The 13,143-nt window shown below is 34.8% G+C and overlaps 1 protein-coding gene across 1 annotated transcript in view; it reads left to right on the top strand.

The window, feature by feature from the left end:
- The window catches only part of LOC150101696 (uncharacterized), a 208,981-nt gene that overhangs the window by 52,499 nt on the left and 143,339 nt on the right, over window positions 1–13,143 (top strand). The window contains exon 6 of the mRNA XM_090400154.1: window positions 6,794–6,887. Within this exon, the coding sequence (XP_090256280.1) occupies window positions 6,794–6,887 (94 nt within the window). The remainder of the gene's footprint in view (window positions 1–6,793; window positions 6,888–13,143) is intronic.

The following is a 13,143-nucleotide window of genomic DNA, read 5'->3' as shown; positions in this document are numbered from 1 at the left end:
GGACTCTAGTCTTTGTGCTGCTGCTACAATTTGGGTTAAGTACACCATGTTGTTTTAGTCTCGCGTATTGTGACAAACAGTGTTTTTGTGCTCTGAAGATGCTGGTTATAATCTATCGATAGAGGGCGCCAAAATCAGGACTCTAGTCTTTGTGCTGCTGCTACAATTTGGGTTAAGTACACCATGTTGTTTTAGTCTCGCGTATTGTGACAAACAGTGTTTAGAGGGCGCCAAAATCAGGACTCTAGTCTTTGTGCTGCTGCTACAATTTGGGTTAAGTACACCATGTTGTTTTAGTCTCGCGTATTGTGACAAACAGTGTTTTTGTGCTCTGAAGATGCTGGTTATAATACCAGCGAAATATCAGCATCAAGTCAATAAATTAATTATTTACTTAGTTTCTGTGTTCTATTATACCGTTAAAATAATAAACAACATGTTCGACGAACACATAAGTCTGTCCACACGTTCATGGAAACCCATGTTGTAAGCCTTGGTTCTGAGTGTTTTAGTGCAGATTTGTGTTCCAGTCTATGCTGGAACTCCACATTCAGTGTTTCAGCTGACAAATGGCAGTTTTTATATGTTGTCCTTCATAGCACCCTATAGTCATGTTCGAAGAATGTGGTGGGTAATCTACTGCAGGTATATTTTTTGCAGTTGACTCCCCATGCTTTCATCTCAGTATGGTATCACTGATTGTTGACCTGGGGTGGCCCAATTTTGTCAACAATTTGCCAAACAGATAGGCCTGAAATATGACATCCTATCACAACACCTCTTTCAAACTCTGTCAATTCCCTTCTTACAGTCATTTCACCCAGACACAGCTGCTTTGACTTAGGAGCATCATATTCCTTCAATTTATACTGGCTGCATCATGTGACTCGTTGTATGTCCTAATGCACCTTGCTCATGGAGGTATCTGTTGACTTCTTTAAAAGCTCTGTATGAGTTCTATTCCAATCATTCAGAATTTGTCCACCTACCAGACAGACTTTATGAATTATGCAGTGCAGCCACTTATAAAATGTTTATATTCCTATATTTGAACATTTTTTGCCAAATATGATCTGAGCATTAACAAGGATTTTTTTATTAGTATATGAAAGACCAACTAGTTTCACTCACACAAGAAAACTGGTAAATTCTTCTGGATTTATAATTAGCACAAACTAAAAAGAAATACTCATCATCATCATCATCAAATTATTGCCATTTACCCTCAAGGGGTGTACAGGATATGATAGTAATAAACGAAAAAAATTACATCATTATTAATTTCCTATCTACAATTTTCCTCCAAATCAGTCTGTTATTTGTCAAGACTCCAACATTATCAGATCTTATATTTCTATCGTCTAAGGCACTTTGTACTGTATTGATCCACCTATATCTTGCTCTTCCTCTGGGTCGTTTTCCTGCCAACCTGGCAGAGAACACTTGTTTTGCTAATCTTTCTTCGCCCATTCTGTTTAAGTGACCATACCACCTGAGATTAGCTCTGCTAATGCATTCCTGGATGCTGACAATGTCAAGTTCTTTCCTAATATCCTCGTTTTTAATATGATATTGCCATTGATGCCATCTGTTCACACCTATAATCTTTCTCAGGACTCTCATATCCGTGGTCTCTAGTCTTTGGTCAAGTGTTTTACTTCTGACAGAGCTCTCAGATCCATAAGTTAAAACTGGTTTGAACACTGTCTTGTATACAGCTAATTTAGTGTTCCGACTAATTTCTCTCTTATTCCATATGAATTTATTCAATTGACTTCCCACCATACCAGCTTTGCTGATTCTGTTGTCTATTTCTATATTTAATTTACGATCTTCAGTAAAAATCGTGCCTAAGTAGCTGAAATGTTTTACTTGTTCCACAGGTTCTCCATTCACAACACAGTTGACATTTTCAATGATTCTGCCTATTTTCATTGTCTTTGTCTTTTTAATGCTGACCTTCATACCATATCTATTACAACAGTTATTCAATTTAGTCAGAGAATCTTGCAGACTTGTAGTGGATTTATTTAGAAGTATAACATCATCCACATAAAGCAAAGAGCTGACATTAACATCTCCAATTTTGATATCATGTTTAATACCACTTTCCTTCATAATGTGATCCATATAGATAATGAATAACAGAGGGGATAATGTACATCCTTGTCTCACACCAGATTTAACATTAAATTATTTTATAATGATTGTACTTAATTTTTAAGAATTGTACTTCCTTCAATTCTAACTGCTGACTTACAATTTAAAAAAGACTAAATATTGCTTGATATAATGCCTCATTAACACCATATAACTGTAGTGATTTGAATAGCTTTTCTCTTGGCATCATGTCATATGTCTTTTCCAGATCTACAAAACTTAAATACAGATCTTTGTTATATTCCCATGATTTCTGAACTATTTGTCATAAAGTGAAAATCTTATCCTGACAGCATCTATCTGGCCTGAATCCAGCTTGTTTTTCACCAAGCTTTCCTTCCACAAGCCTTCATAAATCTTACCAGCAATACTCAGCAGGGAAATACATTTCTCTGTAATTGTTACATTCAGTTTTATGAGGATGGTCTGAAAAGTTCTCGGCCTAACAATGAAAAAGCAAAATTTATAATTTCAGTTATTTTTATTTTTCTACATAATCTCTCTCTTAAGACTAATACATTTATTCCAGCGCCATTATCCTGTATCTGTAGTGGTTCTCAGTAAGATCTGCAAAATACCCTGCTACAGCTGCAATCACCTCTTCATTCAAAGAAAATCGCTGACTAGTGAGGAAGAGTTTTAGTTTTGGGAGGAGATAGAAGTCAGAAGGAGCCAAATCTGGGGAATAGGGTGGATGTTCCAATAATTCATAGTGCAGATCCCTTAATTTTCCCATTGCCACAACACTTTCGTGGGCAGGTTTATTGTCCTGATGAAAGATGATTTTTTTCTTCTGCAAACCAGGTCTTTTCTCACAAATTTTTTCATGTTGTTTGGTTAAAAGATTGGAATAATATTCCCTGGTTATTGTTTTACCTTTTCAAAATAATTAATAAACAAAATGCCTTTATCATCCCAAAACACTAATGCCATTACCTTTCCTGTTGTGGAACCAACTTTGTCTACTTTGGTGCTGAATAACCGGCTTCTGTCCACTGTTTTGACTGCTGTTTGGATTTTGGTGTGTAATGGTGAATCCAAGTCTCATCAATAGTAATAAATCAATGCACAAAATCAGTTTTATTCTTGTTAAAGCACTCCAACCACTGTTCAGAGATTTTCATGCGAGTGCGTTTTTGATCTGCTGAGCAAGTGCGGCACTCATCTTGTGCAAAGCTTTTTCATTTGCAATTCTTCATGCAAAATATATCCTACATGTTCTTTTGAAATGCCTATAGTCTCAGACAAGTCATCAAATACGATATTTGATGACTTGCCTGTCATCAAATATCGTATCGATACTTGATCAATGATTTCTGGTGGTGTTACACTTTTTGGACGTCCTTTACTTGGATCATCTTCAAGGGGGGAGTATGGCCATGTTTAAACTTCGCAGCCCATTTCTTAATTTTCAAAAATGAAAGAGAAGAGTGTCCATAAACTTTATGAACTTCAAATGAATTTCTTTTTGCATTAAACCTACTTTTACAAAAAATTTTATAACCGCACGATACTTAATTTAATCCATTTCAAGGGATGAAGACAACACTTTTCCTTTAGACAGCTGTAAAAAAACAACTTGATGGAATGAATTTCAATTTCACATGGATGCTTATAACAGATGTACCAACTTAGAAAAAGAAATCTTGCCGATAGTGTTGTCATTTATGGTCGAAGTCGAGAACTTTTCAGAACACCCTCGTATTTTCCTTTTTTATATATAGGTACTATGAGAGATCTACTCCAGTCATCTGGAATTTGTCCCTCTGTAGAGGCCCTCTGAACTAAAGTGCATCCACTGTAAGACTTTTATACCCTCCATTCTTGAGCATTTCTGGTCGAATATCATCTACTCCTGCTGCCTTTCCACATTTTAGGTCTTTAATGGCTTTTTCTATTTCGAGTATGGATATGTATTGCTGATTACATGTCTGTCATGTGTTTTTTTACTACTATACTGTCACTGATTGTTTCATTTAGCAGTTTTTCAAAGTAATTATTCCATACATCAAGAATATCTTTTCTCCAGTTTTCATGTCACTTTTATCATCTCTAATTCCTTTTACAGCACTCTTTCCTCCATTTCTGAACTTTTAGAACAGCCTCCAGAATAAATTACCACCTTCTTGATATTTATTTTCTATGTTCTTACCAAAGTCCTTCCATGACTTTTGTTTAGCCAGTTTTACACAGTGTTTAGCTTTTTTTACATTTGTCTATTCTCTAAGAAACATAAGCTAACTTGTTTGCTAGGAACTTTTGATATACTTTCTTCTTTTTCTTCCCTGCCTCTTTAGCTTCCAATGTCCACCATGGAGTTCTGATTTTTCTATCCTTGTGGACAACTTCACCACATTCCTCTCTGACTAAATCAATCAATGTTTTCTTCAGGGTGCTTGCCACTGAATATCCAAGGTTTGGTTCCTGTTCTCAAACTCTTTCATTTTTTCTTGAAGAATGTTTGTGTATTTTAGTCCACAGTTTACATCTGATAGCTGCTCAACTTTTATTTGCTTTAAAACTTTCTTACATGTTCCTTTTTTCATTATGAAATTCAATTTTATCCTACTCAAGACTAAATGGTGATCACTTCCAATTTCATTGTTTATGAAAAAAATTTTCTAATTAGTTTTAGTATTAATTTAAATACAAAATTAAACAAATTAAATTAACCAAATAACTTTTCATATTTAATGTTAATTTCATGCTGTCCAAAATAAACTTTGGTAACTGAAAGGTAACTATCATATTTTGTCTAGAAAACAAAAATACTTTTTTATTGGGATAAATAAGTGAATTAGTTTAATGATAGTGTAATGTTTAATTTGTAAATGACAGTATAATATCTAGTTTCTTAATTATTATAAATTTGCTTGGATTTTTTCCACCCATCTTATATGATAGGTATTTCATGTAAGACTATTTGAAAGATGTTGGCATTGCATGGGTGATGATCAAGGGTTATCTGATGGAAGTGATATCAGACTGTATAACAAAGATCAGGAGAATAAATCAGGTAGAAATTAGATAGATGAATTTTATCATTATACAAGAAGTTCAAAAAAGACACTTATATACACTTATATATTCTTCTCCTACAAGTTGTATAGGGTATATAAGGAAAAAGTGATCAGCAAAAGGGGAATGTGAATTGGATTATGAGTAGAAATTAGCCAGGAAGGCTCGAAGATTTTTTTTCCCTGTATTTCAAGTACATGAAAGAACAATGTGTGCTGATGATAATAAACCAAATAGTTAGCTACTGCATGACCACTACAAAAGATGACATGAAGTAATGTGAGAGAGTAGAGGTTGATGAATTAGAAATATTTAGGATATTGTTGAATCTTAATATGGCTATAGAATTCAATGAAATGTCTGCTTGCTTATTATGAGAAAGTGTAAAGGAATTAGCATTGCTGCTGACTAAGCTCTTTAACTTAATTCTCAGCTGTAAGGAGGACAAAATGGTTCTTTTGCATAAAGGAGACCCCACAATTTATAATTAATATCTCATGACTGATAAAAGTATTAGAAAAGTTGGTCAAAGACAAAATTCCATAATGGCTTGAGAAGAATGTGATTCTCTTTCAGGGATGGGGACTGCATGTCTTTGTGAAGGATAGGTGTCATGCCTTACTGATTTACTAACTTTTTATAATAGTGAGTGACAGCTGACTTGGTTAAAGGGAATAACTACATAGTGATACTTCTGGATATTTTGCAAAGGTGTTTGACACAGGATACCATATGGAAAAACAAATGGAAATGAGGATGGCTGATGAGTAGTATATTAAGAAGAATCCAGGAGAAAGCAGGTGACTAGTGTCCTGTAAGGTGTTGGACCATTGCTGTTGAATTTATACATAAATAATATAGGCAGTGATTTGTAGGGAAATATTCAGTTTGCTGCTGATGATGCAGACATTAAGTAGCATAATAAATTAATCAAGGTGCTATGGAGTTTAAAAGGATAATTTAAATAGATTCTTAACTTTAACTTCCTATCTGCCAACACCTCCAAATCTCTAGTTTCATCAATATGATACACAAATCTTGTAGTATTGGAATTGATGAAACTAGGGATGGGATTTGGAGGTGTTGGCAAATAAGGAGTTAAAGTTAAGAGAACGATTTTGCAAAGGTGGCCAAGATAACTCACAGAATTATTGATTATTGAAGAATATACTAACAAACAGAGATAAGGAAGTGACTCTTCCTTTATATAAGGATTTGATATGGCCTTGACTGGATTACTGTGATGGAGAAAATCCAGAGGCATGTGCCCAAGATGTTAATGCTCTCTATGATGATTGAGGGTTTGTGGGTCCATCAATCATCATAGAGAGCATTCCAGAGACCACTTGCCTCTGGATTTTCTCTGGTTTGTTTATAGGCAGAAAAGCGGGAATGTTTCAGCATGTAGCTAAAGGGTTTGAGAATTAGATTTTTCTCTTGGAAAGTGTTGAATGAGTGGAATCGGTTGCCATCATTTGTTGTGCATGCTTTGTCAATCATGTAATCACTGATTACATGACTGACAAACCCCCCATGTAATCAATGATAATAGTAGTAATTTATACTTTTGTGGCACTTCTTTCAATTTTTTTTACAATTCTGGTTTTCTTTTCAGCTTTCTTTGTAAAAAATTGTTGCTCAAGCTATGTGAATCATATAATGATTTACATTCCTGGCATTTGAAACTAAAATTTGGATCCTATAAGTTGGTAAGTTGTTTGTTGAACATTTTTATGGTATCTTAATTTTCAGAGTGCATCAATAAGTTTCTGTACTTATGTAATGGCAAACTAAAATCTCAAAAGCTCCAAGTATTCAGATGTATTTATTCAATAGTCTTTATATGTAGTATATGTAGTATAGTTATAAATGTAGTATAGTTATATGTAGTATAGTTATAAATAGTCTTTTATACTATAAAGACTATTTATTCAATAGTCTTTATAGTCTTTATGACATATTTTGGTAATATATATATATATGTAATTTACCAAAAACTTGTGTATTATTTGCTATTACATATAACCTGACAGGATAGGAAAAAAACTATACTTACTTTCATCATGTATCCTTTTACAGTGCTCTCTTTCTTTCTCCCCTCCATTTCTAAGTATTTTCAATAGACTCCAGAACATTTTGCCATCATTATCAATTTTCTAATATGTATATATTACATATACATCTTGTATACTTCTAGTATAGTGTTTTGACTACTTATTCCATATAAATCTATTCAACTGGTGCCTACCATACCTACTTTGCTTATTCTATTGTCTAATCCCATATTTTATTTGGCATCTTCACTAAAAACTGTATCTGAATAGCTGAAATACTCGTGAAATAGAGTGAGTGACAGCTGACTTGGTTAAAGGAAATCACTGCATAGTGATATTTGTACGTCAACACCTCCAAATCCCTAGGATTTTGCAAAGGTGTTTGACACAGGATACCATATGGAAAAACAAATGAAAAACAAACAAATTCTATAGGTTTTGCATTGAGAATGCAGTTGAAGTTTTCTGTGTTCCTGCCCTATATTCATAGTCTGTCTTTCTGATGCAGATTTTCATGCCAAAGTAGGATTAAATTGAATTTCATATTGAAAAGAAGAACACGTAAGAAAGTTTTAAAGTGAATAAAAGTTGAGCAGCTCTCAGATGTGAACTGTAGACTAAAATACACAAAGATTATTGAAGAAAAATGAAAGAGTTTGAGAACAGGAACCAAACCTTGGAGATTCACTGGCAAATCCTGAAGAAAACATTGATTCAGCCAGAGAAGTACATGGTGAGGTTGTCTGTAAGGATAGAAAAATCAGAATTCCATGGTGGACACAGGAAGAAGCAGTGGAGGAAAAGAAGAAAGCATATCAAAAGTTCCTGGCAAATAAGTCAGCTTGTGCTCTTAGAGAATGCAGAGACAAATGTAAGAAAGCTGAACACTGTGTAAAACTAGCTAAACAAAAATCATGGGACGACTTTGGTAAGATCATAGAAAATAATATCAAGAAGGTGGTAAGTTATTCTGGAGGCTGTTCTTAAAGTTCAGAAATGTAGGGAAGAGTGCTGTAAAAGGAATTAAAGATGATAAAGGTGACATGAAAACTGGAGAAAAAGATATTCTTGATGTATGGAGTGATTACTTTGAAAAATTGCTAAATGAAACAATCAGTAACAGCACAGTGGTAAAAAAAACACTCAACAGACATCCAATCAGGAATACATATCCATGCTTGAAGTAGAAAAGCCATCAAAAGTCTGAAATGTGGAAAGGCAGCTGGAGTAGATTGTTGTGTCGAAAAAGAGTGGACTCACTATTTGTAAGCCATCTTGTTTCCGACCCAACACACAGTGACGATTAGACCTAAGGACAAGGACATGCTTATGCCCCCAGAGAAAGGGCTAAGAGAGTATTGTACATATGTCCACTCAAAAGTATATCAAACCGACTGAGATTGTTAATATTAAATAAACTTAGGAAATCTGTATTTAGAATTGATAATGTCTGTGTAAATAAGCAAAGGGAAATTGTGTCTCAGGACCGAAATTGTTGTTATTAAATGTGCATAAGAGATCTATGTATTAGAACCATGTCAAAACAGTTTCGGAGTTGCGGTGACCAATCGGCCGTGGCTAAGAGTATGACGTAGTCACCGAGAGAGAGAGGGTGCTCGAATGGGTAATATAAGGTGCATTGCGGGACTCAAACGCTCTCTCGTTTTCTGTTCCTGTGTTCCCATCCAATCCTGGATAGCTACAGAAACTTGTTGCTGGTGCCCAGCAACAATCTCCCGGTTGCTGTTGTACTGAGTCGAATAAAGCCACCAAAGGAATGAAGTCAGAATTCCAGTAAAGAGTCGTTGGCAAGCTATGCCAACGTGAAGTCAGCGAAGGGCAACCTTCGAAGATAGTGGAAGTAAGTCACTGATGCCACAGAAACACGTGGTGAGAAAAATATGGAAGTTTTGCATATCAGAAGTGAAAGCGTGGAGGAAAGTCACGGAACCCATGAAAAGAACAAGATGGTAATGTACAATTTTCATATTCATTATAGAATTGTAATCGAAAAAGGAATAGGAGCCAAGGATTTAAGGAGCTCCACACATTAACTTACCCATAGTGCCTAAAAGACTGCCACTCTAAGCTTGTGCTGAGAAAGGAACCTAACCTTTGAACTGTTTGTCAGGAAGAAGCTATACGATATAATGTTAGATATTAGCCTGAATTTTAATTAAGTTGTGGGGGGGGGTAGAGCTTGAGCACGAATTAGAATATTTTTCCATATTAAAATACAAGATGGAATGCGTCTGACATACTTTGTATAAAGATTGTATATAATTGTGCTTAGAAAATGAGCACTGAGTAAACCTGTATAGAATAATCAAGTCTGAACATAATAATATAACAGAGATATAGGATTGTTTCATTTAAACATAAGAATTGAAATTTTGGATATCTTAACCTAAGGAAGGTGGGGAGTTCAGACTCTCTAGCATTGAAATTATTACTTAAAGTGTATCTATGCAAGTGTTTATAATAAATGTATTTCTTTACATCAAAGTTCATGAGTCTGTTGTCTCTGAGATTGAAACTTATAAAACTTTTGCACCTGTATGAATGAAGGGGGAAGCAATTTACGTAAGAAAGAAAAGGGGGGAGCCACGACTGCACATCACGTGATCCTTTTGTTGTTTAGTGTTATATATTTGAGTATCAGAATTTAGTTGCCGGCTGGCGCAGTCGTTCTAAACAAAATATAAATTTGTCGCAATGAAATAACTGCTATGCATTGGAGATAAATAATACATATAGAATAATATAACATAAGAATAAAAGTAAAAGTGACGAGGCGGCAACGTAACAAGATGATATTCAACCAGAAATGCTCAAGTATGGAAGTATAAAAGTCTTACGTTGGCCGCAGTTCGTAGTTCAGAGGGACAAATTCCAGTTGATTGGAGTAGTGCTCTCATAGTACCCATATATAAAAAGGGAAATAAAACTGAATGTGAGAAATACAGAGATATTTCTCTGTTGAGTTTTCTTGGTAAGATATATGCAAGTATACTTGAGATATTGAGAAGAATTGTGGAAGGGAAGTTTGGTGATGAACAAGCTGGATTTAGCCTCTAAATCCAGCTTGTTCATCACAAAATCTGATCCTGAAAGTCAGGCTAAATAGAGGCTTTCAGGATCAGATTTTCATTTACAACAAATAGTTGAGAAATTGTGGGATTATAACAAAGATCTGTATTTAAGTTTTGCAGATCTAGAAAAGGCATATGACAAGGTGCCAAGAGAGAAGCTATTCAAAATGTTACAGTTGTATGGTGTCGGTGGGGGGGGCATTATATCAAGCAATACTTAGTCTGTATTTGAGTTGTAAGTCGGCAGTTAGAATTGAAGGAAGTACAGGAAGATGGTTTAATGTTAAATCTGGTGTGAGATTTATATATATATATATATATATATATATATTGTGTTTAAGGGTGCTTTTGGGGGGGGGGGGGGGGCAGGAGGGTTTACTTGTGGAAAACTGGGGCATAACAATGGGTTCTAACAATGAAAATAGTTAGAAACATTGAAAATATCAACTGCATTGTGAATGGAGAACCTGTAGAATAAATAAAACATTTCATCTACTTGGGCATGATTTTTAGTGAAGATTGTAAATTAAATATGGAAATAGACAACAGAATCAACAAAGCTGGTATGATAGGAAGTCAACTGAATAAATTTATATGGAATAGAGAGAAATTGGCTCTATACAGGATAGTGTTCAAATCAATTTTAACTTATGGATCTGAAAATTGGATCAGAAGTAAAACACTTGACCTAAGACTAGAGACCACAGATATGAGAGTCCTGAGAAAGATTAGGGGGCATGAACAGGTGGCATCAATGGCAATATCATATTAAAAACGAGGATATTAGGAAAGAACTTGACATTGTCAGCATCCAGGAATGCATTAGCAGAGCTATCAGATGGTATGATCACTTAAACAGAATGGGAGAGGAAAGATTAGCAAAACAAGTGTTCTCTCTAGGTTGGCAGGTAAAAGACCCAGAGGAAGACCAAGATATAGATGGATTGATACTGTAAAAAGTGCCTTAGACGATAGAAATATAAGATCTGATAATGTTGGAGTCTTGACAGTTAACAGATTGATTTGAAGGAAAATTGTAGATAGGAAGTTAGTTAATGATGTAAATTTTTCATGCTATCATATCCTGTACATCTCTTGAGGGTACATGTCAGGAATTTGATGATGATAACATATTAGAGCAGTTACTTAGTTTTGGAATCCTGAAAACATGCATGGGATTTATTCAGGGTATACATCACAAGCATAAAGTAGAGTTAAGTTTGAATATCTTCAATTTTGATATCAGATTTGATGCTGTTTTCTTCATAATCTGATCCATATAGAAGATGAATTAGATTAGAGATAGTGTCCTCCTTGCTGTATTTCATTTATTTATAACTATTGACTTTCAACTTTTTAAATATAGACTGTGAATTTCTCTGTATAATGTTCCATTTACTTCATATAATTTTTGCATTTAAAAAAGCTTTTCTCTGGGCACCTTGTTATATGCTTATTCCTGATCTACATAACTTAAGTATGGATCAATGTTATATTTTTGTGATTTCTTATCTGTTTGTCATGAAGTGAAAATCGTTTCTTTTCATCCTCTATTTGTCTTGAATCTAGATTGTCCTTCAATCATTCTTTCATAATTCTTATCTCGAACATTCCATAGAGAATTCCTCTGTAATTCTCTCATTCAGCTTTATTTTCTTTTTTTATAGAAGGAACTATGAAAGTTCTATTCCAGGCATCTGGAATTCAAACTTCTTTCCAGGCCCTCTGAATTATACATTGTAGCCATGTAAAACTTTTATACCTCCATATTTGAGCATTTCTGGTTGAATATCATCCTTTCCATATTTCAAGTTCTTGATGGCTTTTTATATCTATTACTGCATTGCTGTAATAGATAAGCCTCTACACAAGAATTCCAGACATCTAGGATATCCTTATCTTCAGTTTCCATGTCACCTTTATCATCTTTGATTCCTTTTATAGTGCTCTCTCTCCTCCCCCCCCCTCCATTTCTAAGTATTTTCAATAGCCTCAAGAACATTTTGCCACCTTTGTGATATTTATTTTCTGTATTCTTACCTAACCTTCCAGTGACTTGTTTTTAACTACTTTTATATGTAACCCAGATATTATGTCAAAAAAAAAAAAAAAAAATTAGCTAATGCCTTTTTGTTCCCGTATAGGGAGTAGGCGAGGCTGTTATTTAGCCCTAATGTAACTTTTCGGAGACTGAGTGGGCAGTTCAATCTCCACTGGTAGCCAATCAGAGATAGCTGGCTCAAGGCTATCACTAATTAATCTGCACACAGTGAAGAAGGTGGCTACTAAGTGCCGCCATCTGGTGGTCCCTAACCTAAACACAATATTTTTAATGTCTGAAAATAGTGTGGGTTCGATGGCCGATTTACTTGAGTTTACGGGACGAAAAACCAGAGTTTCCCGGAGGAAAAACCCGCTAGCCCGTGCCAGAGATAGACTAACTCTGGAACTGGTCAAGAAAAGGCTTAAAAAAGTTCCTCTAGTCGGCGACTAGATTCGAACGCCTTTCGTCGTGCGGTCAAGCGCTGTAGAGTGCAAACGCCATTTCTACTGAGCTACACAGGCCGCTTAGATATTATGTTTTTCCCTTTATTCTTTTATGACATCTGCAACCTTATTTGTTAGGAAATTTTGGTATGCTTGAAGAAATATACTTTTATTGAGACTTGTTTAAATAATATATGTAATATTTTTTTAATTAAATTAGTTTTGCATGCTACATGCCACACACACATTAGAATAAGCCTAATTGTTCCTTGTGCTTAGTGAAGCCAGATTTCACTGAAATCAAGTGATACAAACTAGTTTCTGAACCCTTC

The sequence above is a fragment of the Typopeltis vanoorti genome, chromosome 11 (assembly GCF_054136105.1).
Source record: "Typopeltis vanoorti isolate ZY-2024b chromosome 11, IOZ_Tvanoo_1.0, whole genome shotgun sequence".
Taxonomy (NCBI): domain Eukaryota; kingdom Metazoa; phylum Arthropoda; class Arachnida; order Uropygi; family Thelyphonidae; genus Typopeltis; species Typopeltis vanoorti.
Note: the sequence above shows the minus strand (reverse complement) of the source record. Positions and strands in the feature narration are given on the sequence as shown.